Source organism: Aulonocara sp. 'chitande type north' Nkhata Bay, linkage group LG22, assembly GCF_057382095.1.
Source record: "Aulonocara sp. 'chitande type north' Nkhata Bay isolate Kocher_YH1m ecotype deep benthic linkage group LG22, A_spYH_male_GT1.1, whole genome shotgun sequence".
NCBI lineage: Eukaryota > Metazoa > Chordata > Actinopteri > Cichliformes > Cichlidae > Aulonocara > Aulonocara sp. 'chitande type north' Nkhata Bay.
In genome coordinates this window covers 16,861,642-16,887,782 of record NC_141364.1, presented here as the reverse complement: position 1 = coordinate 16,887,782, position 26,141 = coordinate 16,861,642, and the positions used below count along the sequence as shown (strand labels likewise).

Genomic DNA, 26,141 nt, shown 5'->3' with positions numbered 1-26,141 from the left:
GACTGTGCATGCAAATGTGAATCGGGCCACAGAAACCTAGCACACACTTTATAATGTAAAAGGCTACTGTTTTAGGTGTGTGTCCAGCTGTCATGAAAAGACTAAAAGATAGCTAAGCACCTACAGTATGTAAAGACTTTTATCCAATCTCCTGTATCATGACCAAACGATAGTAAGAAAGAAGTGTTTTGATTTGCTCATATCGCAGAACATGGAAATTCAAGGAGAAGGAGAAACCAAATGATGGAGAAAATACAGAAAAGGAGAAGAGAAGAGAAGAGAAGAGAAGAGAAGAGAAGAGAAGAAGTGAAGTGAAGTCTAGTAATGGGCATGCTGTCCTACCATCCCCAAGGTTAAATGAGAACAGGAGAGAATGAATTGGCTCTAAAGGCTCATTCTGCCAAAACTAAATGAAGCAATAACATCAGAGAGCTATAGAACCCCATTAACACTTAACCTGAGAGAGAGAGGGTGGTGTATAGGCAGAGAAGGATGGAGGGAATGGGGCTTGCAAAGATCGGGAGAGAAGAAGAGTGGGAGAGCTTTGGAAACTATGTCTCTTTACCTTCAGAGTATGAGAAGGCACCTCTGTGAGAATCTGTGTGAATTTGCGCAATGGAGAAAGAGATAGGAGGGAAACAGTGAAAAACAGATTTTTCCCCTCAAGTGCTCTCCTCACTCGCTGTATTCTCTCTTTCTCAGTAGTAATTTGATGGTTTCAGCTTGAGCTCTTTAATGAAGAATCTGGGTAATTCTGAGGACAGTGCCTCTGGGAGTCAAGGAGGAGGAGAGTGGGCAGTGTAAAAAAGAGACAAAGAGAAGGAAGAGGCAGGATGAATGAGAGAAAGAGTACAAGTTGAAACAGGCAGAGATGTATAGAAGTAATAAAAAAAAAGAGATCTTCTTGCTGTAGAGACAGGACTATTCCCTTGTTTGGAACGTGTTATGCAGGCTACACCCTCTTGCTCTTGTGATTCTCAGACTGCCTCTCTTTTAAGGAGTTTGGGGTTCTTTTGTTGCCTTCCCTCATACTGAGATCAACCTACTACTGTCCTGTTTGCTAAGTTGCCCCTCGTTGCCACATCAGCTCCCTAATTGAGAACAGATTTTTACTGCCAGTACACCAGATCATCACTGCTTCCATTCTGTCACAGTCATTTTTGCCCATTACCTGTTGTTTACCTGCCAGTTCCCAACTGTGCACTTGCCTCTGCCACCTGCCCAACATATGTAAGCCTGCTTTTGGACTGGTAAATTACCTTTTACTCAACGAGATGCTTCTCTGGATCTGCAATTTCCTGTTGTCACTAAACATCTGAAGCATGCAGAATGTGAATTCCTAAACCAACGGGAACTTATAAACACTAACTGAAATGTGCTCAACACCAACTGTGAGTGCAGCCTTAACTAGAGAAAGTGACTGCAGTAATTGCAGATCAATATCCTGTGCACTGTGGTAGTGTGTTTTACTTATTGTATTTTTTAACATAATGTTTAAAGTAGATTATTACCAACTTTCTTGACAGTGAGATACAGTATACACCCTTTTTTTGTGAAATACCAAAACATTATATTATAATATCTAAATCCAATAGTCAAGATGTGATTGAAGCAGAGACTTTCAGCTTTAATGGCCAAATGATATAATAATAATAATTATTATTATTCCATGACAAATTAAGCAGGTAAAAGATCTGAAGTTGAAATTGTATCTGTAGCTTTACACTGGAAGTCTTCGAACGAGCTCCAAAAAGATTTGGGGCCAAACAAACCCATCAGAGACAAAGGAAAAAAATGTAAGAAGTGGCCAAATTAACAGTCTAGTACATTTCTACAAAGAAGAAGTGCACCTGCCCATTCAGCAACATTCAAATCCCTGAAAGACCACAGAAGGCAACTAAAGTCAATGACTGTAGAATTCTCTAAGCCTGTCCTGGGCTGAAACCACCTCCCCCCAAAAACAACTTTAGACATGTGAAACCAAGATCACTCTGTAAACTGCATCTATGATTATAAAAAGAAAAAAATGGTGGAGAAGGAATGAAAATGCTAATAACAGAAACCACACAACAATACATGTCAAACATGGTGGAGGCTACATTATAGTATGGGCTTGCATAGCTGCTAATGATACATGCTACACTCTACTCTGATTCAGCCAAAATCTGCTGAACGGTCCAGACAGCGTTCCACAGTACTGACTCAAGAGCTTTCAAGGAAGAAGCTCTTGGGCTGATCTCAACCCGATAAAGCATGCTTTTCGGTTCTTAAATACAAAACTGAAGGCAGAGAGACCCACAGGCCCCATAAACCATAAGCAGCAGTGGAAGATTGCTGCAGTAAAGGTCTAGAAGAGCATCTTAGAGGAGGAAACATCACATTTGGTGAAGTTCATGGGCTGTAGGCTTCACACAGCCACTGACTAGCAATGATTTTAATCAAAGTATTAAAATAATCCTTATATTTTAAATTTTGCTAGTTTCTCCAATTAATTTTGAGCCTCTGAAAATAGGGGGCAATGTCTAATTTTGTAAGAACCCTTAAATTGAAGCCTGCTTTTATTTGGCAAAACAAATCTTCTAGACCTTGTTGTATTTTTTAAAAAATTCTAAATGCCTTTGAAATTGATCTACCGGATTAACCGATGCTATTATTTTTGTTTTTATTTTCAAAACATACTTCAGAGCGGTGACAATGAAAAGCAATGACAGTTATCTGATAGCATTAAAAAAAGTTTGACAAGATATTAATCCACAACCGAGAGTTTTTTTTCATATTAATAATTTGAATCCTATTAGCTTTACATGTCCACACAATTCACCAAGGCAGATGAAAAATAAATGAAGGTGAGAGAAGAGTTGTGGGCAGACAAGGATTTGTCAGTCTTTGCCAGGCCGATTTCTTTCTCTCTGGCTTTGCTATCTGGACCTAACAAGTCTCTACTGTATGTACTGTATTAGACAAATTCAAAGACAGGTAGGACCTGTGGTTGTATAAAGAAATATATATATATAAAGAAATATAACCTTAGATTTCAAAAACTATGGATAACTGGTAGACTGCAATATGAGGAAGTCAATTTCAGGCTCAGTTCATGTTTTAAAGTTGTTTTTGGGATGAGATACCAGCAGTTTGTACTATGATCTGAAGGCTCTTCAGCTTTAGAATCATTTAAATTGCTCTGCTATGCAGTATTGTTATACAGTATTTACCTATAATATTTAATATTCCTTGGGGCAAAAGGAAAACTTTTTTTTTTACCAGGAATGTGGTCTGTGTGGTATACGTTTCGATGCACAAACAAACATTGGGTTTGTTCTGAATGGATGTCTGTCTCTTCATGGCACGTACTGTATAAATATATAATCCCCTGAAGACTTCTGGTGTGATGTAGTGTCATAAAAAAAACATGTGTACCTTGTGGTTCTGTGTGGTCTGTGATTCAGTATGGCATATAGCAGATATGATGTAGTGGGATAAAAGACGTCATACATGTTTAGGATGGTGCATGGCTTGTACGTGATGTGGCGTGGAACACTACAATACATTACGAGGCACGGCCTGTGAAGTCCTTTGAGATAAAGGGCTACAAAATGTTTTTCTGCTTCATCTCGTCTTCATTTAGGTTTATGTGTTTGCCAATATCCATTATCATTTATCAGACAATAGATATACAGTAATTTTCACCCCTCTAACATGTGTCGCACATTTACACACACACACCTGAAACACAAAGGGTCCAAATGGCCTTAGTGTTGTAGCCTTCAACTGTCACCTACACAGTATAGCCTTCAACAGAGAATGTATTGCTTTAGACCATAAACCAGAGGCCTTGGGCAGTGACAGAGAGCACTGTGTGTGAGAGCAGGGGGGAGAGAGAGAGACAGAAAGGTTCTGAGCACCAACAAAGTGACTGCGTGTGTGTGTGTCCGTCTCAAAAACAATATGCAGTGTGTGTTTGAGCAGTTATATATGTAAGTGTGTGTGTGCACACGCTTGTATGTGTTTGTTCGTCCCTATTGTGCTGACGCAGGTGTTGCCATTGACGACAGAGTGGTCACAACAGAGCCCCGAGTCGAATAAGGGTGCGTGTCTGAATACCAATCAGATTTCTCGTGGGACATAAAGCGGCCAATGGCAGATATCCATCTAACCTCCAACCTATCGTCTGCCCCTTTGCGGGATTAACCAATCACACAGAATCAAATGCGGACATGCTTTGACTGGCATATAATTTACAACACCTCCTACGTGAATTATTATCAACCCATTTCAATTATGCAAAAATGCTTCTTAACCAACTTTGTAAATGCTTGTAAGAACTGCTGATTTATAGCAATTAAAATTAAAGCGAATGCATGAAATTCAAATGGAGCGAAACCTTCAAGCTGGTTCAGGAAGGAAACTTGGGCTGTGCTGCTAGGCTGCAATACTCCACATACTTCTGCATAGCGCTAATTCTTTACAGTAAGGCAGAATTTCAGCTCACATGCACTTATCACTCCTGGCTGTGTTGGTGCTGCTGTTGCTTGTTTAACATTTCATAAGCCCCCATTACACCAAACCTGGAGGTTTCAAGTTCCACTTTTGTAACTTGACGGGTTTTCCCCAATTTTAGCTTGGGTATGCAGAGAGAAAAACAGCATCAATACTAAGTATTGCTTCTTCACATAATAATAATGTATTGCAAGTGTGCTTGCTGATTTAAACTGCTTTATAATGAACTCTACAATTAGAAAGTAGGAACTATTTTACTTATTACTTGTTCTATAACTACATGTACAGGCAATATGTCTCTATGGTTAAAGTGAGTTTGTGTATTACCAGTGATGCACTTTGATATATGTGTTTTGGAATTAATTGATCTCTCTTCACACTAAATTTGAATTTGAGAATTTGACAGCGATAGAATCAAAATGAAGACTTACCTTATTGGGATTTGAGGCAGTAATTATCCACACACACTGTGCATTGTTCTCATATTGAATTGGGAAGTTGGGAGATGAAAAGGTTCCTGATGGCCCCTGAAGATTACTGCCACAAGTCTTCACTGTGGAGAGAAAACAAAGCAAAACAAAATAAAACATAATGTCATTGTTTTAAAAGCAACCGAAGCATTAATATTGGTTTTAGCAACAGTAATTGTAGGCTGTTGAGTCACCACACAACAAAAGAGTGACAATTAGCTTTATAATTAAACCATTTAGGTGATGTTTAGCCAGACATATTCAGGATACAGCCTGCAGCAAAAGTGTAACAATTGTGGGTAACAGCTCAAGTTTAGAGGAGAACAATTAAAGTGGATTTAGCACAGCTGAGAGATGCAAGGAAGAAGTACTGTGACAGAAAGGAAAGAGAAGAACAGAAAGGGGAAAGAAGAAATGAGTCAAGTGCAGACAGGTACAGAAAGAGGAACAGAAGGTCACATAGATGGTATTGATATTGCCAGCAACATCTCTCTGGATAACAGTGCTTAATTGGAAGCTATTGGGTGTGAAATACCACAGGATTAGCTAGAACTGTAGTATTGAGTGACAGATACATTCACCTGCAATTTGCTGAAAGTCAACAACTTCGCTTTACTACAGGTGTTATAATTACAGTCTGTCTTAAAAAAAAGAAACTAAAAAAAAAAGAGGTGAAAAAAGTCAACCAGAGGTATGAAAGTGTAAAGTGGAGATTCTCTCTGCTGAGCCATAGAAATTTACTTCTTATTTTAGTCAGTGCCTGTGCTGGAACCCCTTACAAACTCAAACACTAATGCTGAAGTTACACTTAGTGAAGTGTTGAAAATGACACATGCTAGGTGTTCGATAAACCCACTAAGCCTTTATTAGGCTTTGTGTTCTGACTAGATGTGATAGAGAACCTGCCTGTCTGTCCTTGGGTCGTCCTGTTAGAATTGGGAGGTAATTTTCTGGTTGGTTTGAAGCACCGTTTGTTCCATAATTAGTTTGTTCAGTGGCAGGCCATAAGAATACGTACAGTTAACAGCCGCACAAACACAAACACACACACGCACACACGTGCTCACAAACCCCTAAAACAAAAGAATAAGCATCAACGCTTAAATGTGACGGTCTCATTTTAGAAGCGGGCGACAAATGTACGTATTCAGTCGAGCTTATATTGACACGCACTGCACAAGAGACAAATGCACCTAGCATTGCAAAATAATTGAGTATATATATAGATAATATAGATCCTTACAAATGGAAACTTTCAAATACTCTCAGACAAAAGCCCACTCCCGACTTTAACTCGGTGGTCAGAATGAAGGAAAGGGACAAATAAAAGAATAAGAGCCACAACATGTTTGTCTACGGGTCTTTTTGTGCTTGTGTGTGTGTGTGTGTCTGTGTGTGTGTGTGTGTGTGTGTGTGTGTGTGTGTGTGTGTGTGTGTGTGTGTGTGTGTAATGGACTGCAACCGTGAAGTGCTGTAAGAGAGTGTCAGAACAAGTACAACACCCCTTAGAGACAACCTTATATAGTTCTTTTCTGTTTCTATGTTTCTCTGTCTTACTGTCGACGAGATCTTTGCAAGAGTCCCGCCTGACCATACCCAGTTGTTTCGTGTTTCCCTAATTCTCATAGCATCCTCAGCTGACCTGCTCTAGTGTTTAGCTCACAGCGGTTTATACACCGATAGATATGTAGAGATAAAGTGTGTGTTTGTGAACATGTGTGCACGCTAGGGTTGCGCGTGAGAAATGATTTAACTGAATGTCTCAAGACTTGTGTGTAAGCTCGTGTTTGCGAGTGCACTGACAGCTCAATCAGCGTGTCCTGAACGAATGGCCAGCCCATCACCGTGCCCACAGCAAAACGGGCATGATGTTGCTATAGCAATAGCGCACAGAGAGACTTATCACCAGAATTACCAGAGGAGCTAACATCGCATAACTTACGCTGAACTCCATCTGTCTCTCAGCCTGCATCTGTCTGTCTTTCGCTCAGTCTGTCTCTCCAGGTCTTTTATTTTCATGTCTTAGTCCCCTTATGAGCCATTGAATGTAGCTCATGGTTTACATAACGCTCTATCATTTGTTCTCAGTGTCTCTTCATTACCTTTCATACCTATTTTTCTTGCTTTCTCTTCCTGTGTTTTTTGGACGTTTCACCTGGCAGTGGGGCGCTGTGCTGATATATATTTCCATTTAATACTACTTTGTACTACTTGTCAGAGGCAACTGTTATATTTTCTACTGCACTAAACTCTTGTAAAGGTCTCATCACGTGTTAAGTTCCTAGTAAATAATTGAAATATGGCCCATATGATGATCACATACATTTTACATGCTGTTGTAGATAAAACTATTTTCCAGTGTTGAGCTTAAAGCAATTAAAATTACACCTCCTCCCCGATTTTTAACTCGCTACAACAACAAACCCATACTGTTACTCACAAAAACTCACTTACAGTATTTTTTCAAGAACTAAAATTGATATTTGACATAATTTCTTCACAATACCTCAATTAAGAAAATTCCTGTACATTTAACATACTAACTCAGCAAACTGTTACTTAACTGTGCTTGCACATCAACACAATCCTGAATTTCGATGACCTTAACTGTGTTTGCTCTCTTCCTCATACTTCCCTAACAGCAGGGAAAGATATGGTTCTTTCTTTGCCATAAAGTCTGTGTGACAGAACCCAAAGTCCATAAAAATCAATCTGATAAGCCTGTTTTAAAGCAGCCATTTTTGCATGGAATAGTAGGTAAACACAGATGTTGCTAATGACATTAATTAAAACTGTGTACCACAATACAAATGACCTTTCATTATTACAATTACTAACACCTGTGTTTACCTGCTATTTTGTGCCAGAATGGCTGCTTTGATGTAGGTCTGCACCCAGAGTTTTGGATCCACAGGTGAGAAATGGGCGGTGGAAACCATTGCAGCATATGTGTGTATGAGGTTGGCATCTTAGCTTTCGGATCTGGAGTCAGTTTTGTAGAATATAGGTGTGAAAAATCATTTTATTTTAAATACAAATTTCTATTTATACATATTCATATATTTTTATGCAAAACAGTTTTACCAAGCCATCAGAAATCTAATTAAATTCCTGGCAAACAGAAACCATATCACCCGCCAGTGTGTCTGAGCTTAAGGTGGCTAAAACCTTGTGAAGTTACAGAACTGGTTTCTAGAGTATTTATGTATTTATAATAGCACAATTGTAATGCCTGTCAGTGTGTGTAAGTTGAACGTCTGTCTCTGTGTTTCTCTGTATCGCTTTCTCTTCCTCTCATAATTATTTATGTTGGCACACAGTATACAGGGTTTAAAGCCAAAAGAGCCACACTATCATTGAAGCGATAATGAACTGCAGATCAAATTAAAAAGAAGAAAAAAGTGATGATAAATACATATTGCTGAAATCAAGAGCGTGGTTAAGTAAATGCTTTAGGCAGGAATAGTACGGAGTGTGTGTGTGTAACAACATATACACTTTGTTTTTATATTTTCAGATCAAGCAGAATCCCCCAGGACTCTCCCTCTCTTTTTCTGTCTCTCACTCTATCACACTTAGACAAACACGCTTACCCACATAAACCACTGGGATGTGAACCAAAATTAAATGGTGTTCCAGGCAAGAAACACAAGTCCATAGTGTAGCTCCAACGCCCTTGCAAACATCTCCCCAAAGTTGTGTTTTATAGATTCAGAGCATAACTGACGCACCCCATAAGCACTGGGAACATTGCTCTGAGAATGTTTTTGAATTTTAATACTGTTTAGCGTCACAATATTTTGGCTCAAAAGAGCTTCCTCCAGACTGATTTGCCTTACACTCAAGGTCTATAACTCTGCTTTCTCAGCAGGGTGGCCTTTGTGGTTAGTGAATCGTCCCCACAGTGGAAGCTTAGCTTCAATCATCCATACTGCTATACCTGCTGAAGCATACCAAGGACACTTAACCCTTAAGAGTTCCAAATTATCTGCCTGGCCCTCTACCTCACTGCCCCTCAGACAGCATAAAGAGCAGTGGATGTTAGGATGCCTGGGTCGTTGACCCAGGGTTTTTGAGTCTATTATATTATTTATCATTTCTAGTCTTTGGTTTCTTTGTTAGAGTTCTGTCTTATGGTTTATGTCTCTGTGTAATCCTTAGTTGCTGTCTCCCCTGTCGGCTATATCTCCGTGTCTGTGTCTGCCCTGGTCCCACGTCTCTGTTCCCTCTGTAGTGCCTGCCTGTGAGTCTGTCTGTAAGTTCAGTCCCTGTTATGTTTCCTGTTTTACTTTGAAAGTCCGTGTCTCATGTAAATGCGTCTGGTTGTGCTTCCTTTGTCTCGTTAGGCCTGATTTGCCCCAGCTGTGTTTCCCTCCTGTTACCCATTCCCTGATTGCTCCTCTGTGTATTTAAGCCCTGTGTTTCTCTGTGTCAGTGTTGCAATCTACCCCTATCTTGCGGTGTGTTCTGTCTGTGTAAGTGTATTTTGTATTCCTAGTTTTGGTGCCCTTTTGAGTTCACGTCTGTCTCTGGAGTCTGCACTTTGGGTCCTTTTCCTGCCTGCACACAGCCGTTTCATAACAGTGGATGAGAGACAAGTCACACAGAAAATACAATCAGATATCAAATCAGATTTTTTTTTTTTTTTTACAATTATACCTTTACCATTAAATTTCTATTAGTTTGCCTTACATATTGTGCACAGGCAGTTTAAAGTAAACTTTTTGCTATGGAGTACCAAAGGACACTGAGCTTTGATCTCAGGAACCAGTCGCTGTCCATCATAAATTGCTTACGAGCGTCTTACCTGTGTTCTACCTGTGAGCTATTGCGGCTGCCTCAAGACTTGTTGTCAGTAAAAAGACAGTATCCCCATGACATCAGCTGCCTGCAGCATTAAACATTTAACAAGTCATTAAGTGAAGGTTGCGATGCTGTTGTCAGTCTTTGTAGGTCCCTTTAATCTCGACAAGCAAAGAATGCAAAGAGTGAACAAAAAGAGGTAATACTGAAAAACTTGTGATTACTTTGGTTGCTGGCAGATTTAAATGGTTGCCTGTAGTTTACATTAAAATATATCTAACTGTCTGTAAACACATGCCAATGGTTGTGGAGAGACATTAAAACTATAGCTAGTGCAAAATAGAGATTTTGAAACATGCTGGTTGCAGCGGTAAGGCACAAGTTTTACTATGGAAGTGAACTGGTTCGTGTAACACTTTTTCAGGATTCACTAATGCTCATCAAGTAGTTAGCGAATCGTTACTGACAAGTTGGCCCCTTCCATGCAAAACATGACAAAACATAACTGCAGGAATCTGTTAGTGTCCAAAGCAATGGCATGGTAGTTTTTGGTGCATTGCACTCTTGTGACCAGTTTCACCTATCGGCAGCCAGCAACCTCCAACAACCATTTGCCAACCAAATGGACAATACACATTTGTCCAAGGTCATTGACTGTTATCTAGGCCTAAAATCCAAATTACCAGTGCCAGTATTTGATACTGAGCTAAGCATGTTAAGAAAAGCTGAACAGATTCAAGACAGATCTATTTTTCCTAATAATGAGGTAAAGATTACAACTTAGATTATGATAACTGAGGAAACATCCTGACTAAAGTTAATTTCTTGGTAAATAAATGTGACTTGATTAATTGTTGACATAGTTGACCAAGGACACAGGTAATCTAAAACAAACTTCTAAATTGTTTTTCATGGAAAGAATCAGGGCCATTTTCTTATTGAAAAAAGGGAAAAACTTTTTTTACTCAACTAAGAAATCTATCAAGTTTGAGTATAAATTCGATTTTTTTAAAAGCTGTATCTGTATCAGGTTTGTGTCAGATTGGAGATCAGAAGTTTCTGCAGGATGGTCAAACTGACTCTTTTAACAGGCTGTCTACAGGAGCAGATAGATTGACCAATGGACACAGACAATGATTGATGACATCATTAAGCTGGAACACAGTGTTCCACTGGCCCTCGTTCTGGTTGGAGCTTTAATGGGTACACACACAAAAATTTGGGTAGACACACAGACACTAACGCACACGGAAAAAAACACACACACATACAGAGCAATGCCTGCGCATTACGGTTTCTCCCCTTTTCTTCTCTATTATTGGAAATCAACATATGCGCATGTGAGTCTGTGTCTATCCAGCTGATATATAGCACCCTTCATTGAGTCAGTATATTCAGGCAGATCAACTGAACACCCCTGGAGTTCACACACACAGAGACAAAGAGAAAGAGCTGGCTCAGTGGCCTTGCCATCTGTCCATTAATCAAGGTGCCACATGGACCGACTCCCTCTTTCTCTCAGTCTTTCTCTCTCTCTCTCATAAAGTGGTGGACAGAGGGACATTGCAGTTTGATGGCTTATTTTATACTTTTTTTTATTTGGTTTTGTATTTGTTCTGTTGTATCTAATAAACTGATTACTGTTCTGTGTCCATCTTGCAGTTGTTGTTTTTCTAAAAATATATATCTATCAACCTCTTTCTGGTGGTTATACTGTTGGTATACTGAGAGCAGATTTCTGCAACCACTTTATTTTCCACATAATGTTCCAAAAGAGACATTTAGCTGTATTTAAGTGTTTGACAGGAGTGACCCTTTACAGTTTTTCTCAAATGTTAAAACACAAAAGCCAATCCTGTAACCCAAATGACCAGTAGTCTAAACACATTTACTAAATGTAGCCACCATATTCCAGTACCATAAACACATGTCACATGAAGACACAATTCACAAAACACAACCCTCTGTACTCATAAATCTAAACACATTTTTCCTTGCTAAAACACATGTTGCAAAACAACTCTGCTCATATCCTCAAATGAAAGCCCATGTGATGCAAAATGCTTGCCACAGTCACCAATCTTTGAACACAGGGAACACACCTGGCGTCATTCACTACACACAATGACTCAAAATTGAAGACACTTGTTGCTAATGCTGTACCCACATGTAAAAGCAAGTTCAGAGTGCACAGTATGCTGAAGGTTCCAAACAAACACAATGGATGAAGGCAGAGTCAGGGGAAGAGGAATCTGATGCAGAGGAGGGAGAAGAGCTGGCCCTGGAAGAAGAGGAGCAGGCCAATGAGGAAGAGGAGTTCAAATGAGAGGAGGAAGAGGAGCAACCAACGAGGAAGAGGAGAGGGCCAACATGGGAGAGGAGAAGGTCCAGGAGGGAGAGCAAGACAACCTCGCACCATCATTACGGACGAGATGCGAGCAACAGCTCAGCGACATGATGCCGCACAGTGATTGTGGTGTGTGTGTGGTGTGAATAACGTAAATAAAAAAACTTCACACCCTGTTCATGTTTTCAAGATTACTGTTGTGTGCAATAGATTCTGTTTTTGCATTGAGTTGTGTTACAGTAGTGTACGTACATGCAGGATTTTCTATAGATTTATACTACTCATATGAAACTCACAAATCTAAATGCCTAATCCTCTGCAGAGATCTACGACGATCCGTTACTGTATAGCTTCTAAAATATGCATTGGCAGTTATGAAACAAAGAACCTTCTCACAAATTGAGCATTGTGTTTTCAATTGTTTTGCTGTAGTGTGTAATGCTGTGTATAGTGTTTACAGTTTTGACAGCTTCGAGCTGCTCTCTTGGTGTGGGAGTTTGAGTTTTGCAGTGGGAAGGTGTGGTTGTGTTTATGTAGCTTTAGAGAAGGGTGTTGTGTTTGGACATTGGGGGACCTGGTGGTAACGTTTGTGAAATGTGTTTTAGCATTTGAGAAAAACTGTAATAAGTCAGCTGGCTTGATGCTTCCTGACAGATTGCCTCTCTCAATGTTATTCATGAGTTTCCACTTTAGCTATTGGCTGGTTGGCTGTAAAGGTCAAATCTGAGCTGTGTTCAGTTAAACACGGCCCTTATCTCACACCGTTTTGTTCAACACAATGAAATAAAGTAACCTAAAGAGGGACACTTTTCTCCGTGAGGTTCAAATGTTTACTTGCTTACCTGTTGAACTCTCCTTTGCCAGCGGAGGTGCAAACAGAGGCATAGGGCCATTTTCATTGGGATCAAGTACAAATTTTTGCGCCTGCATCTGTTTCATAATTGTGTGGATTAAAATGAATGCACTGGCGCCAAAGTGGAGAGCAGTGCAGGGTGGTGTTTATATATTTGGAGCCTGATTTTTTGGTTGGCTTGTGCATTTTTTAATAATATTTAATTGGAATTTCCACCACCTCAGAGAATCTCTTCAAACACTGTTGGTAACCTAACAGATTAATTTGTTTATCAGAATATGAACTCAATTTTCGATGATTTTCTGCTGGAGTTGTAACTCACACAAATTGCATGTTTACACAGTTGTTTGGAGTATTCACTTTACTACAGACAAATATAGTCCACTTAGGCGCAATGTAGTAAAAACAAGATTGTTATTTCCATCTGCAGTAGTTTATATTTAGCTGGATGGCTCTGTTCTGGGACCTCCTTGCCATTCTACGCACATATTTACAAAGCTGGATGCAGCGAGAGCAGCAGAAAGATCTCCTGGTCCGTAACAGAGCAGATGTGACACTCATTAAGACAGATTCAAGACTGAAATGAGTGGTTCTGGTGGATGTGGGTTGCAAAGTGGCTTGCTAATGCCACAGGCGGTGAAATCAGCTGTAATCAGCTGGGCTGTGCTTGACCTTGTGGCCAGCCCGTACTATCCTCAATTTGATTGGCTGCAATAAAAAACATTGTTCATTGTATAATGTTACTGAAGTTGTAACACTGTAACAATTTTTTTCTCACCACGAAGGATAAAGAATTTCAATTACAATTAGAAACAAATGATACACAAAATAAAGTAAGCTGATTGTCCATAGCTTGACCACCATCACCTAAAAAACACATCATCACTACAGCTGTTGTCATATTAGCCCTTTTATTAACGCATGCAGACCCACTCGAGCTCCTCCTCCTGATCCTCTTGCCACTTTGTAATTTATATAGCACCAACAACAGCTGCCTCAAGGTGCTTTGTATTGTGAGGTAAGACCCTACAATAACACAGAGAAAACCCCAACAATCATATGTCCACCTATGACCAGGTCATTGGCAGCCATGGGAAGAAAAAATTCCCTTTTAAGAGGAAGAAACCTCAGGAAGAAACAGGCCTAGACAGGGGCAGCCATCTGGTTGGAGGTGAAGACAGGGAGAAAACATTTCCACCAGAACTAAAACTGAACCAAAATGAAGCAGTCACACATGAACTTGTATTCAGTGTAACAGGCCCGAAGAATCCCCGTATTCTTTGATATAGCACCTACTGCTGCACTGCTACTGACTGTTAAAAAAGGAGTTTTCCAAAGGTAGAAAAGAAAAAGGCATCAAATGATGATGATAGTTCAGACCACTTCTAGACAACAGAAAAGGCGATTCTGCTCTCAGTCTATTAGCTCAAGATGAACCTGCCTTCGCCTTTAAGGCAAGCGAGAAAGGTTCAGAATTTCAATATTAGATTTTCGTCTGTGAGGGATTCTTTTTTGAATAGCTTTATAGATGGAGCAGAAGTCTCTACATTCTTCTGCCTGCTTTTCAGCTAAGCCATCAAAAGCTTTTAATGTATATGTACCATGTTTACAGTTGCAGAGTATTGTGGTTAGTGTTTTCTGTTTTTTATTTCCTGTGATCCTGGCATATAGCTCAAAATAAGCCTCAGCATTGTTGTCAGAAAGATGTGATTCTCGTCCTTCAAACAACCTCGCTGTGGGTTTTTCTCGGATTTACGGAACTTTTGAAGATGGACGCCTTTCTGTTTCACTGCTTCAGCAATGCCGGAGAGACACACGCTGGATAACAGTTACGCACAGCGGTACTGGGAGGAGTAGTGTCACAGAAAAGTTCTGCCACCCATTTTTAACAATATTACAGTCACAATCAGCACAGGTAGTGGGTCATTCAGTATCACCTATGATTAATAAAGGTACATTTGTCAGACATAATGTACAGAATGGTGAACATTAAATATAACTGTTCCTATTGTTGGCCTCTGAACATAAGGTGGCAAGAACTGCTTTTAAACAGCTTATAGGTGGGGACAATGTTGGAGTAACAGTGCCCTCCATTGTGAAACACTTAAAACAACAAAGATCAGCTGGCAAAAAAAAAGACTAGTTACTTAGCAACAGCAACGAAACAGGATGGTGCACTCTGTCACGGCTTTGTCAAAAAGTTGTTCATGGTTTTGATTTTTTCTGTATTTCTTTTCTTCTTCTTCTTTTTTTACTGTGTATTATACCCACCAGAGCTTTAACAATGCACACCTGCTGCTCTGAAGTTACAGCAGCTCTGCGGAAATGTCTCACTCTGCCCACACGCTTTTCCTGCAAATATCCCTGCTGACGAATGGCTCTGTTTCCCAGTGATAGAGGTCATCCCATTTAACCACTCACTGCTCCGAGGCACAACACCAGTGACTTAAATGTCATTGGCAGTCATCCTTTGGGGAGACTTTAGCCCCTCATCACATCCAGGTAAATGTAAGGCTTGATTGGCTTAATGTCAGTAGCTGTATTTAATTGCTCATTATAAAATATTTAGTGATAATGACTCCCTGTTAGCTATTAATGATGATAAAGAGCCAATCAAAAGGTATTAGCACTGTAATATCTCTAAAAATGGGTTAGATGGTAATAAGGCTGATTGGTGGGAACCAACAAGTTATACATGATATATTCTACCTGCTTAAAAAGGATCTGTGCTCACACAGTACCAAAAACCTTAATGATGGTCACTTCCCGTGTTTGGTTCACAAGAGAAACCTGAGGCTAAAGTCGAGGCACGAGGTCATATGGTGACCAGCGGGCAAGAGACCACGACCAACAGCTGGCTAACACCTGGAGGTCCTGCTCAGGTATCTCTGAGCAAGACACTTCATCCCTCCTGAACGCTACAGTGCAACTCACCTTTTGCCCAAAATGTAACTGTTGTTCATATGTTGCTTTTTATGTTGGATTCAGTCAGTTTTAATTCCAGCGAGACTGTGATTTCAGCCTAAAGTAGGTGTGACATTTTCCAGCGTCTCTCTACCCTCTTTCTTCACTTTTTCGATTTCTCTGCCCCCACTTCTTAGTTCCTTTTGTGTCTGTATGTTAGTAATTATTAGTTAGAGGTTCAAATATTCCACTCTCACACACACATGCATGCCCACGCACAGCCGCACACACACACGGACCCATTCCCAGAGAATATTGGTTTTTATGTTAAAGTATGTGTCTCCAGCCACGGACTGAAGCCAAGTGAAGGAAGACATGACAAACGACTTTGGCATTTAACATGACAGACGCCCTCTCTCTCTGTCTCCCTCGTTCCGTCTTTGTGTGCGCGCGTGTGTGTGTGTGTGTTGTAAGTATGAATCTATAACAGTAGCAAATGTTAAAAAAAAATCCAGAAAAAGAAAATCAAACATTCTCAATGAGGTCAATGATTAAAGTCTGTAGTCACTTATGTAACCATATGCAGAGTGATTGCATAACTTGTGTCACCTAAAAATAAATTGTAGTGGTAATTGTGTTTTTTCATTTGTGTGCTATTTTAATTAAGATCAAATCTGGTGCTTGTGTAGAGGAGTGTTTACACCCTACTGTGTTTACTTCATTTGAGGTCCTAAACAATCACTATCATAGCTCCCCTGATGAAAGCATACAGCCGTAGCATGTTACTGAGTCGCTACACTGCAAACATTGGATTATACTTTGTTTTGTTTCGTAATTTTATAGCTAACGGCTTGAAACAGTAATGGGATTTTCGTTCCACTGTAAACTCAGCCCTGTTCAACTCAAACTGATGATAAGCCAAGGTAACTGACTGACCACAGTTACACATGCACATGGAGTCACCCATGGACAGTTAGCAGGTTTCATATTTCATATTTGTGATTACAGCAGATTTCTGTATGTGTGCCTGTGATGTATATGCTGGTGTGGGTACACAAGGAAGGCATTTCTTACCTTTGCAGACAGGTCTGTGGTCACTCCATGCTGCAAACACTTCTGCTACTCTCTGGCAGCTGATACTTTTGCTGCCCTGTAGAACATAGTCTTCTCCGCAGCTAAAGTGCACCACACTCCCAAAGCTATGCAAAATGGAAAAAAATAATAACATAGTGTAAGAAAAAAAAGAAACACAGGTATAAAATGTTTATGCTGCAAAGATTCTGTACAGATGTGCATTTGTGCATTTCTGTTAAAAAGCAACTACGCCAGTGTTTTTCAATTGTACCTGAAGTCATTGCCATGGCGTTTTCCATTCTCTGGCTCTCCTGGGTCTGGGCAGGAGTTAGAAGCCTGTCTCACACCGCCTTCATTTACTACACAGAGAGACAGACAGGTGGAGAGCCGAGGAAACACGGTTTAGATGAAGACAGACAGAAGAAGTATTTGGTTCACTGGATTCCACGAGCAATCTTTCTCTGAAGTAAAGGTTAAGTTTTCTGACTGCTATACATTATGAAACTCATTTTTATGCTCACATAAATACACTGTAATTCGAAATTTACCATCAAATCAACATGGTACTGCTTCAATGCGCCCTCGCATCTGTCATTCCTCTGAATGACAGATGTGAGGGTGCCTTTAGTTTTAGCTTAGGAAATCTGCCTGCTTTATCACTCATTCGCTTTACAATCAGCAGTGAAAGAAAAAAAAAGTTCGACCAGGAGATAGCCTAACAGACAGGCTAGATGGTGGGGTGGGCTGTAAAGGATGACACAGCACTCCAGACACGATCTTAATTCTCTCACAGACGAGCTAATCTTGACAGTAACCCTCCAAACATCACAGAGGTAGAACAGAGACAACAGACAGGACTGCACAAACACTTTCAGACTGCAACATCAGGACAAACGTGGATCTGACAGGATGAATCTTTACTCAGTATCTCTCTTTAATTATAAGACTGCTGTTGTACTGTTTTTCTTCTGTTTTTTTAATCATTTTCCTTTTGTCTTTCGGTCTGTCCCCTTTGCCCCCATCTATGAATAAAATAACCTCATAGCAGACCGTTTAGACCTTCTTCTTTGTGCAGCAACAGTTTTACTTTTTTTAAATGAAACACTGCTGCTTTTTCTGTCCCAAAATAAGGGACGCACCACGTGCCACAGAGCTGTTTCTGGTACATCGCAGCAAAGCAAAAAGTATTAGTAGTAATACGGTATCTTAATGAGCTGCATTCCATTGATGTTCTATTTCGACCCACGTGAGAGGATATTTCCTTAATGAGATCAGGGTGAGGGTAAACTTATTTAAATTACCCTCGATTTTCTCACAGTTTTTCATTCAGACCAGTGAATACAGAATTAGGCCCCTCTGAGGATTTTTGAGTTTTTTTCTTCTGCTTCTTCCCAGTCTGTCATCCTTTCGTAATGTCTAGTGTCAGCAGAATATTACTAGAGGCAGAAATCAGCCTGGTGTGCTTATTTATTTCGGCTATAGAGCAAATAAAACAGCCCGTGGTCTATTTTGATATTCAAATGCAAGGAGTGATATTCAATTTAGAGGGAATAATAGTTTAGTGTGGTATAATAATCAGTTTATTTTTAAAGCATAGAGTAGACAACAGTGCGGCACTGTTCTCTTGATTACTAATTTCATTAGGATGATTAAATTACGAGTGGAAGAACATAATTCTATTTGTGTTATTTGGATGATGAATATAATATCAAAATGATTATCTTTTTTTAACTTTGCATGTTTTGGTTTTGTATTTTATTTATGTGTATAGGTTTTGCTGCTCTAATTAGTCAGCGTCCCCCTCATCTAAAGAAAGGCTCTTTGCAATGAACACGGGTTAAAAAAAAGAAAACGTCCTGAATTTGCAAGAAATTTAAACAAGTTTTTTTTTACTCAAGAACGCTTATGAAGTCAACTAGTCTCACTGTTTTGGAATTAAAACTCCCTTACCGCGTTGTTTAAGATACTTTCTGGTTTTTTTTAGTGTTCTGCACTGACTCTTGTTGTAAGACAATTGCTGGTGAAATCTGATAAAAAAACAAAAAAACAAACTTTTCTCTTATCTTAACCCCCCCGCAAAAGCCAGACAACCCAATTAGGTGTGACAAACACTGGCCAAGTGATAATACTGCCCATTTCTGTTTTCACATAAACACCTTCCCACCCAGGCTGTCTGGGCTATCTGGCTAACATGTATGTACATGTGTAGTCTGTATCAACAAACCCAGCAGGTGGTTGGTGTGCAGCTCTGTGTGTGTGGATTTGTTAGAGTAGATACTTTGTTGCTTTGTTGGAGCGGCTAATTTGACCATCTGGACTATTAACAGTACAACAGAGGGACTGGTTACAGTATCAGTTCTGTGTACACACAGACAAACACACAAAGCCCACAAAAGTGAACCCACAAACATATACATACATGCACATATACAGAACCACATCTAAGCGCACACGCATGGGCACAGACTGACACACAGACAGGCTTTATGCTTCACTGACGAGTTAAACCAGTTAGAGAAGAACAAATTAGCATCTGAACCAGTCAGAGCCAGACTAATTAACATACAGTACACATTCATATGTGTAGAATCAAACCTCGACCATGGCTCTCCAACCTGTCAAGGAAACTGATGGATCCGCGATGTGCCGAGCCACCACGCTGCGCCTAGCTCAGAACATCGCCTCCCCATCAGCTCATACAGTATTTAAGGCAATTACACACAAACATACAATCACATAAACGCAAGCAAATAAGGAAAACGAGCAAAAAAAAATCTGTGATCTTTAAAAATTCATAATTATCACTCATGCAAACTAATTAACAAGAAGCAAGGCCATCATCTTGGTGTTTTTGCACGTACGGTATTAGTCTCTCGCTCTCGTATTAACACTTATGTGCACTTATCTTCTCATGTCCTTATAGTGTGCAAAAAAATGCATGACTTTGAACCTTCATCTGCATATTTGTGAGTCCATGCGGGGTGTTTAGACTAGGTGGCAAACATAAAAGTATATAACCATCAACACCATTATAGCACACAGATAACTAACCTTCAAAGAGTTGCATAATGTCTGTGCGTACGTGTGTGATGTGAGATGACCGAATAGAGACGCTATAGTAAAGAAGTGTGAAAGAAAGTTGGACCTACATAAGAAATAAATCTATGTATCAAGTTAAATGTTGAAAAGTGAGCTCTATTTGCTGGTAATAGCTCTGCTTTTTGTGCATATTCATAGAATGTTGAAAGTTATAATTGTAGAGAAAAATGTAATCATGTAGCCAAATCGGTATTACAGTGGATGAAATGACAAAGGAACCATAGTTCCCTTCGGGATGCCTATTGTGTTAGTTTCAAAGGTGACTTATTCTTATATGTGGGTATTTCAAGTCAGAAGGAACTGTGGTTGCCCACCAAACAAGTGCACTACATTAACAGGGAAGCTCTTATACTTATTATGAGTGCATCCTTGTTATTTTAGAAAGGTTCTAGATATAGACTGCAATATGTAATGGCAGTTTACCTTTCTACCAAATCATCACACATCATGACATAATATATTTTACAAAGTGCAGAAATACATGAAATTGTCTTGGGAGATTTTTTATAAACCCAACAATGGGCTTGAGACCTCAATGATTCATTTATAAAGGTTTGCAGGCTGTGAGAGAAGAGAAGAGAAGAGAAGAGAAGAGAAGAGAAGAGAAGAGAAGGCAGGAGTGGGCGGTAAACAATATTAACTACAGCTGATTCACATTCCTTGAGCCTAAAGCAAGACCAAAACAAACCATGATTAAACTTATCAGAACAAGCAATGATTAACTATATCAAAGCAAGCAATGAAGAAGTGGGACAGCATGACCAAAATGCATATACAAAATATCAAACAACAAAAACACGCAGCAGTCACAAAAGCATGGCTCTCGTAAAGGCTTTCCAACACATTTGTGAGTTTAAAAAGATCTCATTTTCACATCAGGGGTCAATTTCAGCATTATGCTTTTGTAAATTGTTGCAATCAAATGTCATTTAATAAATAAGAAACACCATTAATTTTGTATTACGAATAATAAGAAGCACAAATGTGTTGAACATGATAGCCCTTATTAAGAGACAAACTTAACAAAAGTAAAACCAAATTAAAAAACAAACATAAAAAAGCCAGTCCAAGCTAACCAAGCCATTGCAAGTTAGTTCATTAGCCAAAGGGACATTAAGATGTGAACTCACATATTGAAAACTTGTTGGTGGAGTCTTTGCCAGGGAATAATTTAACGCCCCGCGATTTAAAATCTACTGATCGCTTCACTGCAGAGGAGAACAGAAAACAGAAAAGAGAAGGAAAATCAGAACAGATTGGATAAAGTGGGGGAAAAAAAATTTGACCTAAAAAAGGATTTTTTTCTTTCTTTTAAATGGCAGATTCTTCTCCCTCACAAAACTGAGAGAGAGAAGAGCAGAGCAGAAAAGAAAGTTACAAATGCAAAGTAAACTTGAAAAAATGGTGGAAACACACAGCTAAGGGGGCAAGAGAAGGCGAGAAGCCGAAAGGGGAAAGAAAGTTGGAGAAATGGGTTTAACAAAAGCACCATTCAGGATTTTTTGTTCATAAGAAGCTTAATCTTTCTCTCTCTCTCTGTCACTCAGACACACACATCAGAAGTGAGGTTGTTTTTGCCGGAAGCCCCATCATATTTTGAACAAAAGCTGGTAAAGGAAAATTGCAGCTTTAATCAAAAGGACAATGATGCAGCTCTGTAATCAAAGCATTCCGATAATGGCACGTTACAAAATAGATGGTTCCTTTAATCAGAGTAACTCCCAGACAAGAAGGAACAAACTGAGGGATCCCTGTCGGCATGAGCTCTGTTTTCTAACACTGGTGACATCATTCGATTGCAAGGTTGGCGATGTTGTGCATGTGCATTAGTACAGTTTAGAACATATGATTACAAGGTATAGATGCAAAATTAATGGGTTAATAACTGATTTTATAAAATAGTAAAAAAATCAAAACACTACGCTAATCTAATTTTGTTAAAATAAATGAACACATTATCAACATAAATAATGAAAACACAAATATATCTTGTCCTGAATGACAAAGTACAGTGACAAATCACTTTAATGAATGTCTGATAGAGTGGCTGACAGATATTGCTGTCATTAAGACTTGACTAATCCACTGAAGGATGACAAATGGCGAATGAATTAATGTTCAACAATTATCCGAATGCTATACTATACAACGATTACACATACGCACATATAGCACTGCTATTATATTAAAAGCAGTTCTATCACATCATGTGTATTTTATGTCAGCAATAACCCCAACATTATTCTCTATGTAGATACATGAACATATCATGCGTCAGTGATACATGCCTGTGTTGTCCATACTGATTAATGCTCCAGGGGTGTAATATTGTGTTACCGTACCAGTAGGTCAATTTCAAGTGCTCCAAATGATAGTGTTGTATCCACGCCAAGAGTCAGAGATATCAATCCTTATTTGCAATCAATGCTAAGCACTTACTTAATCTTAAAATATGGATAATATGGTCAATACATTCTCTAAGCTGGGTAAAAATAATACTGTATTCATGCCATTAACACATTATTACTCTAAGTCTAAACACCAGCAGACAAAAATATGGGCTAGATGAAATGGCTTAAAATAATTGTTTAACTTAAACATCTGCCACACACAGGCCTTAAGACCAGTCAGGGATCCCCATGTAACCACTGGTTGCTAGAGAAAAGTATGTAGTTGGCAACTGGTTGGCAAGAGGTTGCTGGAGGACAGACTTTTAAATTATGTATCAATATGTCAAACTGATCACGAACAAATGTCCGTTTTCCCTTAAATTTTAGAACACTTTGTGCCATAAATTCTCTCGTTAATGAGACTTCTCCAAGCAAATGATGTCTCAGAGCTGCCTAGGGCTGCATCTGTGCACCGCACATACATAAATGCAAAAACACTGACTTCACAGCAATCCACCTACACAAAGAGTTTCATTTATTATTCCTGACAGCAGATTCATAGCTGTTTAAGATGGGGGTGGGGTGGGGGGAGGGAGGGGGTTCTTGATATCTGATATAATAGCAGCTATCACTTAGATAAAAAAGCAGATTTTATAGTTTTTATTTATATAATATAATCAGCAGTGTTTTCATGAAACCCCCCATCTTCCTAATATTTCAAAGTCATTATTTTTTTTATAAATATTCTGGAACAACAGCTGTATTTTATGATGAGAGTGAAGTGAATAAATTTTCCATTCCACTGCATACAGACATGACATCAAAGATTTAATGACTTTTTCTGACATTGGGTGGTTTATTTGATGCAGAAAAGTCGTATAAACAGTATAAAACACAAAAGGGATAAGAAACAATAAAAGTGCAGAGTTGGCGTTACTGCCTTCATATAAAACTGAGGTTTGAAAATGTCCTGATTGTCATAAATTAAGAACATTAACTGGCAAACTCGTGCTGCTTTTGACAACTGGGGAAGTTGCAAAACAGATCAAAGTCTTACAATCAGGCTTGAAATGCATCCTCTTCGGTTTGGCAGCCGAATATGGGAGTCTGGGCCAAAAATAGTTAAAAGTCAAATTTGTTTTTGCCTATGTAGATTCATTCAGTGTATCAAGCCCTGTTAATATGCATCATAAAACCTGTCCTGTGTGACTATGTATCAAAGTTAAATACGCCCATGTTAATATTCTAGCCTAAAAGCAGCAGCTCTACTGCAAACAACAGATGGAAGGGGCAGATGCATTTATGTAAACCATATTTATGAAGTAAAGTATTTCATATATGGAAAACTATATTCAACAAGCAAAAGCACAACCAAGAGCTCAGCTTAAGTTTCACAGCAATAAATTAGATGCTGAAGCTACATATACAAAAAAGAGAAGGAAAAAAATCAACCGAACCATGTTGTGTGGGTGTGATGTAGGCCTGATGCTTTTCAGACCCAAGTTAAAATCTTTTTTTTTATTCCTTGAGCACAACAAAAATAAATACGAAAAGCTACAGCTACCTTGTGCAGAATCCAGATCAATGAGTCACCTTTTTTTTTTAACATTACCAGTCTGTTACCTACAACACTGTTTGTTTTTCCTACAGTAGTTCTTAAAACTGGTAGTGTGGAGCAGAGAGAGTCTCTGTGCCAATGATTCAGACAGATAGGCATCGAGCACTTTGAATTTACCAGCTTTGGACTAGATGCTCATCTCGGGTATTTTAATGTACCTGCATGGGAAAGCAAACATTTACCGTTGTCTAGACTGAAAGCTAGGATTTATAACATAGATGTATCTGTGCTTGTTTCTCTACTCAAACGTTCCCATGGTTAATGTGAGAGTGAATGAGGAATTTTAAATAAAACTCACTGAATAAAAAGTCAAATAGGAGGTGATGTAGCTGACATGTACAAATGACCAATAAATAAAAAAGACCAGGTAGGCCGAGCCTCTCAGTCTTTAGCGCCAAGGCTTTGGAATAGTCTCCAACTCCAACTACGCTTTGCTGACTCTGAGGAGTCCTTTAAAAAGCAGTGAAAATAATTTTTTTTAATAAAACTTTCTGTTTTCTTTTCTGTATCTTGCATTTGTGTTGCTATTAAGTATATTTTTAAGTTATAATATTACCCTTTGTTATTCTGTGTTGCTGTACAGAGCTTTGCGCTTGTGAAAAGCACAGCAAATAAACTTTATGGTGCAAGACAGATTGAAGTAGTACCTATTGTAATTAGAAATTGTTAGATTTAATGATGCACTTCATAAGATTTTTAAGTGCTGAATTTTCATATATGTGAAGAACATTTATTTGAATTCATATGTTTAATAACAATAGCAATTGCACAGTAAGTAAAATAGGTGGCCTGAGTGTTTGCCTGTATTAGCTGGGCACAAGGAAATAATCAAAATATTGATTTGGCAGAGTTGGTTGGTAATGCTGATTATATTCTTCTCCCTACACCTAGTTAATAATAATTTGAATATGCTCAATTAAGGAGCGTAATTAGAAGGCGTGAATAATTATCAGTACTGTAGAATTGCTATTTTGTAACCACAGATGAGCAATACTATTACATCACCAAAGTGAGTCTACGCAAACAACTGACATTAATTCAACAAAGTACATTCCTAGCTAGCCTTACAGTAATGACCCCAGTGCTAACAGCCCCTTTGATACAGGAACAGCAGAACACCAACTCAATAATGAAAGCCAGCACTGGTAAAATGCAAGCTCCCACAATAATATAAAAGATGATTAAGGAGTAGTTCATAGATTTATGAGCTCATATGATCCCCCTGAGGCCAGCAGTGTCTCTGTACCCAGTTTGACTAATGGTTCTTAAGCTAAGGCTGACAAGAAAAAGGATTTGGGGATTTATTTACACAAAAACCAAATTGTACGCTTTACATGTGCTAAATGCTCTCCTCTTCCTTGGCTGTAATTATGCAGAGCACTTAGAATTTCAAGATGTGTGCACTTGATCACGAGCAGGTTTGAGACACTGCAAGAGTCATATCAAAGGTACCATGCAGTCAACAATATCAAATATGTCAACCTCCCTGAGGGGTATACTGTTTCACTGCTAGAGTTGACTAATGTTTCTGCACCACGGGTTGACTGGAGTTTCTTTTGTACTGATTGACTTATTTTGTTGTCATAGCACTGGCTGACTGATAATGCCGTCAGTTGTTCATTAAGGGCCAATCACAGCCCTGCAGACACAGAAACTCATGAATACGTAATGAAGAGAGATGATGGGGGGATGTGATTGGTGGGCTGTGCCGTGGGGAAGGAAACAGATTGCTCGTACCTGACACGTGCATAGACAACGGGCAAACAGGCGTGCACACAAACATATGCTTAAATCTAAGCAGACGCGCAAACTGCCACGAGACATCGTCATACAACAGACAGATCTGTCAGCTTAAGCTGGACATTTGTACAAACAGGAACGCACACTGGTAAATCCAAAGAATTGCATACAGAGCAGAGGACAACAGAAATGGTGAGAATCCACACACACACACATGCACACGCAGAAACCAGACGCACATTTATACTCTTAGCACACACACAGTGACACACATATTCTCAGCCAGGTGTTGAAGGTGTAAGGTTAGACATTAAAGCACAGAGCCGTGCAGAGAAGAATGTCAACC

The 26,141-nt window shown here is 39.2% G+C and overlaps 1 protein-coding gene across 1 annotated transcript in view; it reads right to left on the bottom strand.

Moving 5' to 3' along the window:
• The window catches only part of csmd3b (CUB and Sushi multiple domains 3b), a 414,655-nt gene that overhangs the window by 115,819 nt on the left and 272,695 nt on the right, over positions 1 to 26,141 (bottom strand). The window contains exons 7-10 of the mRNA XM_086281026.1: positions 21,178 to 21,255; positions 17,220 to 17,307; positions 16,949 to 17,073; positions 4,929 to 5,050 (exon numbers count right to left, since the gene is read on the bottom strand). Coding sequence (XP_086137152.1) covers positions 4,929 to 5,050; positions 16,949 to 17,073; positions 17,220 to 17,307; positions 21,178 to 21,255 — 413 coding nt within the window. The remainder of the gene's footprint in view (positions 1 to 4,928; positions 5,051 to 16,948; positions 17,074 to 17,219; positions 17,308 to 21,177; positions 21,256 to 26,141) is intronic.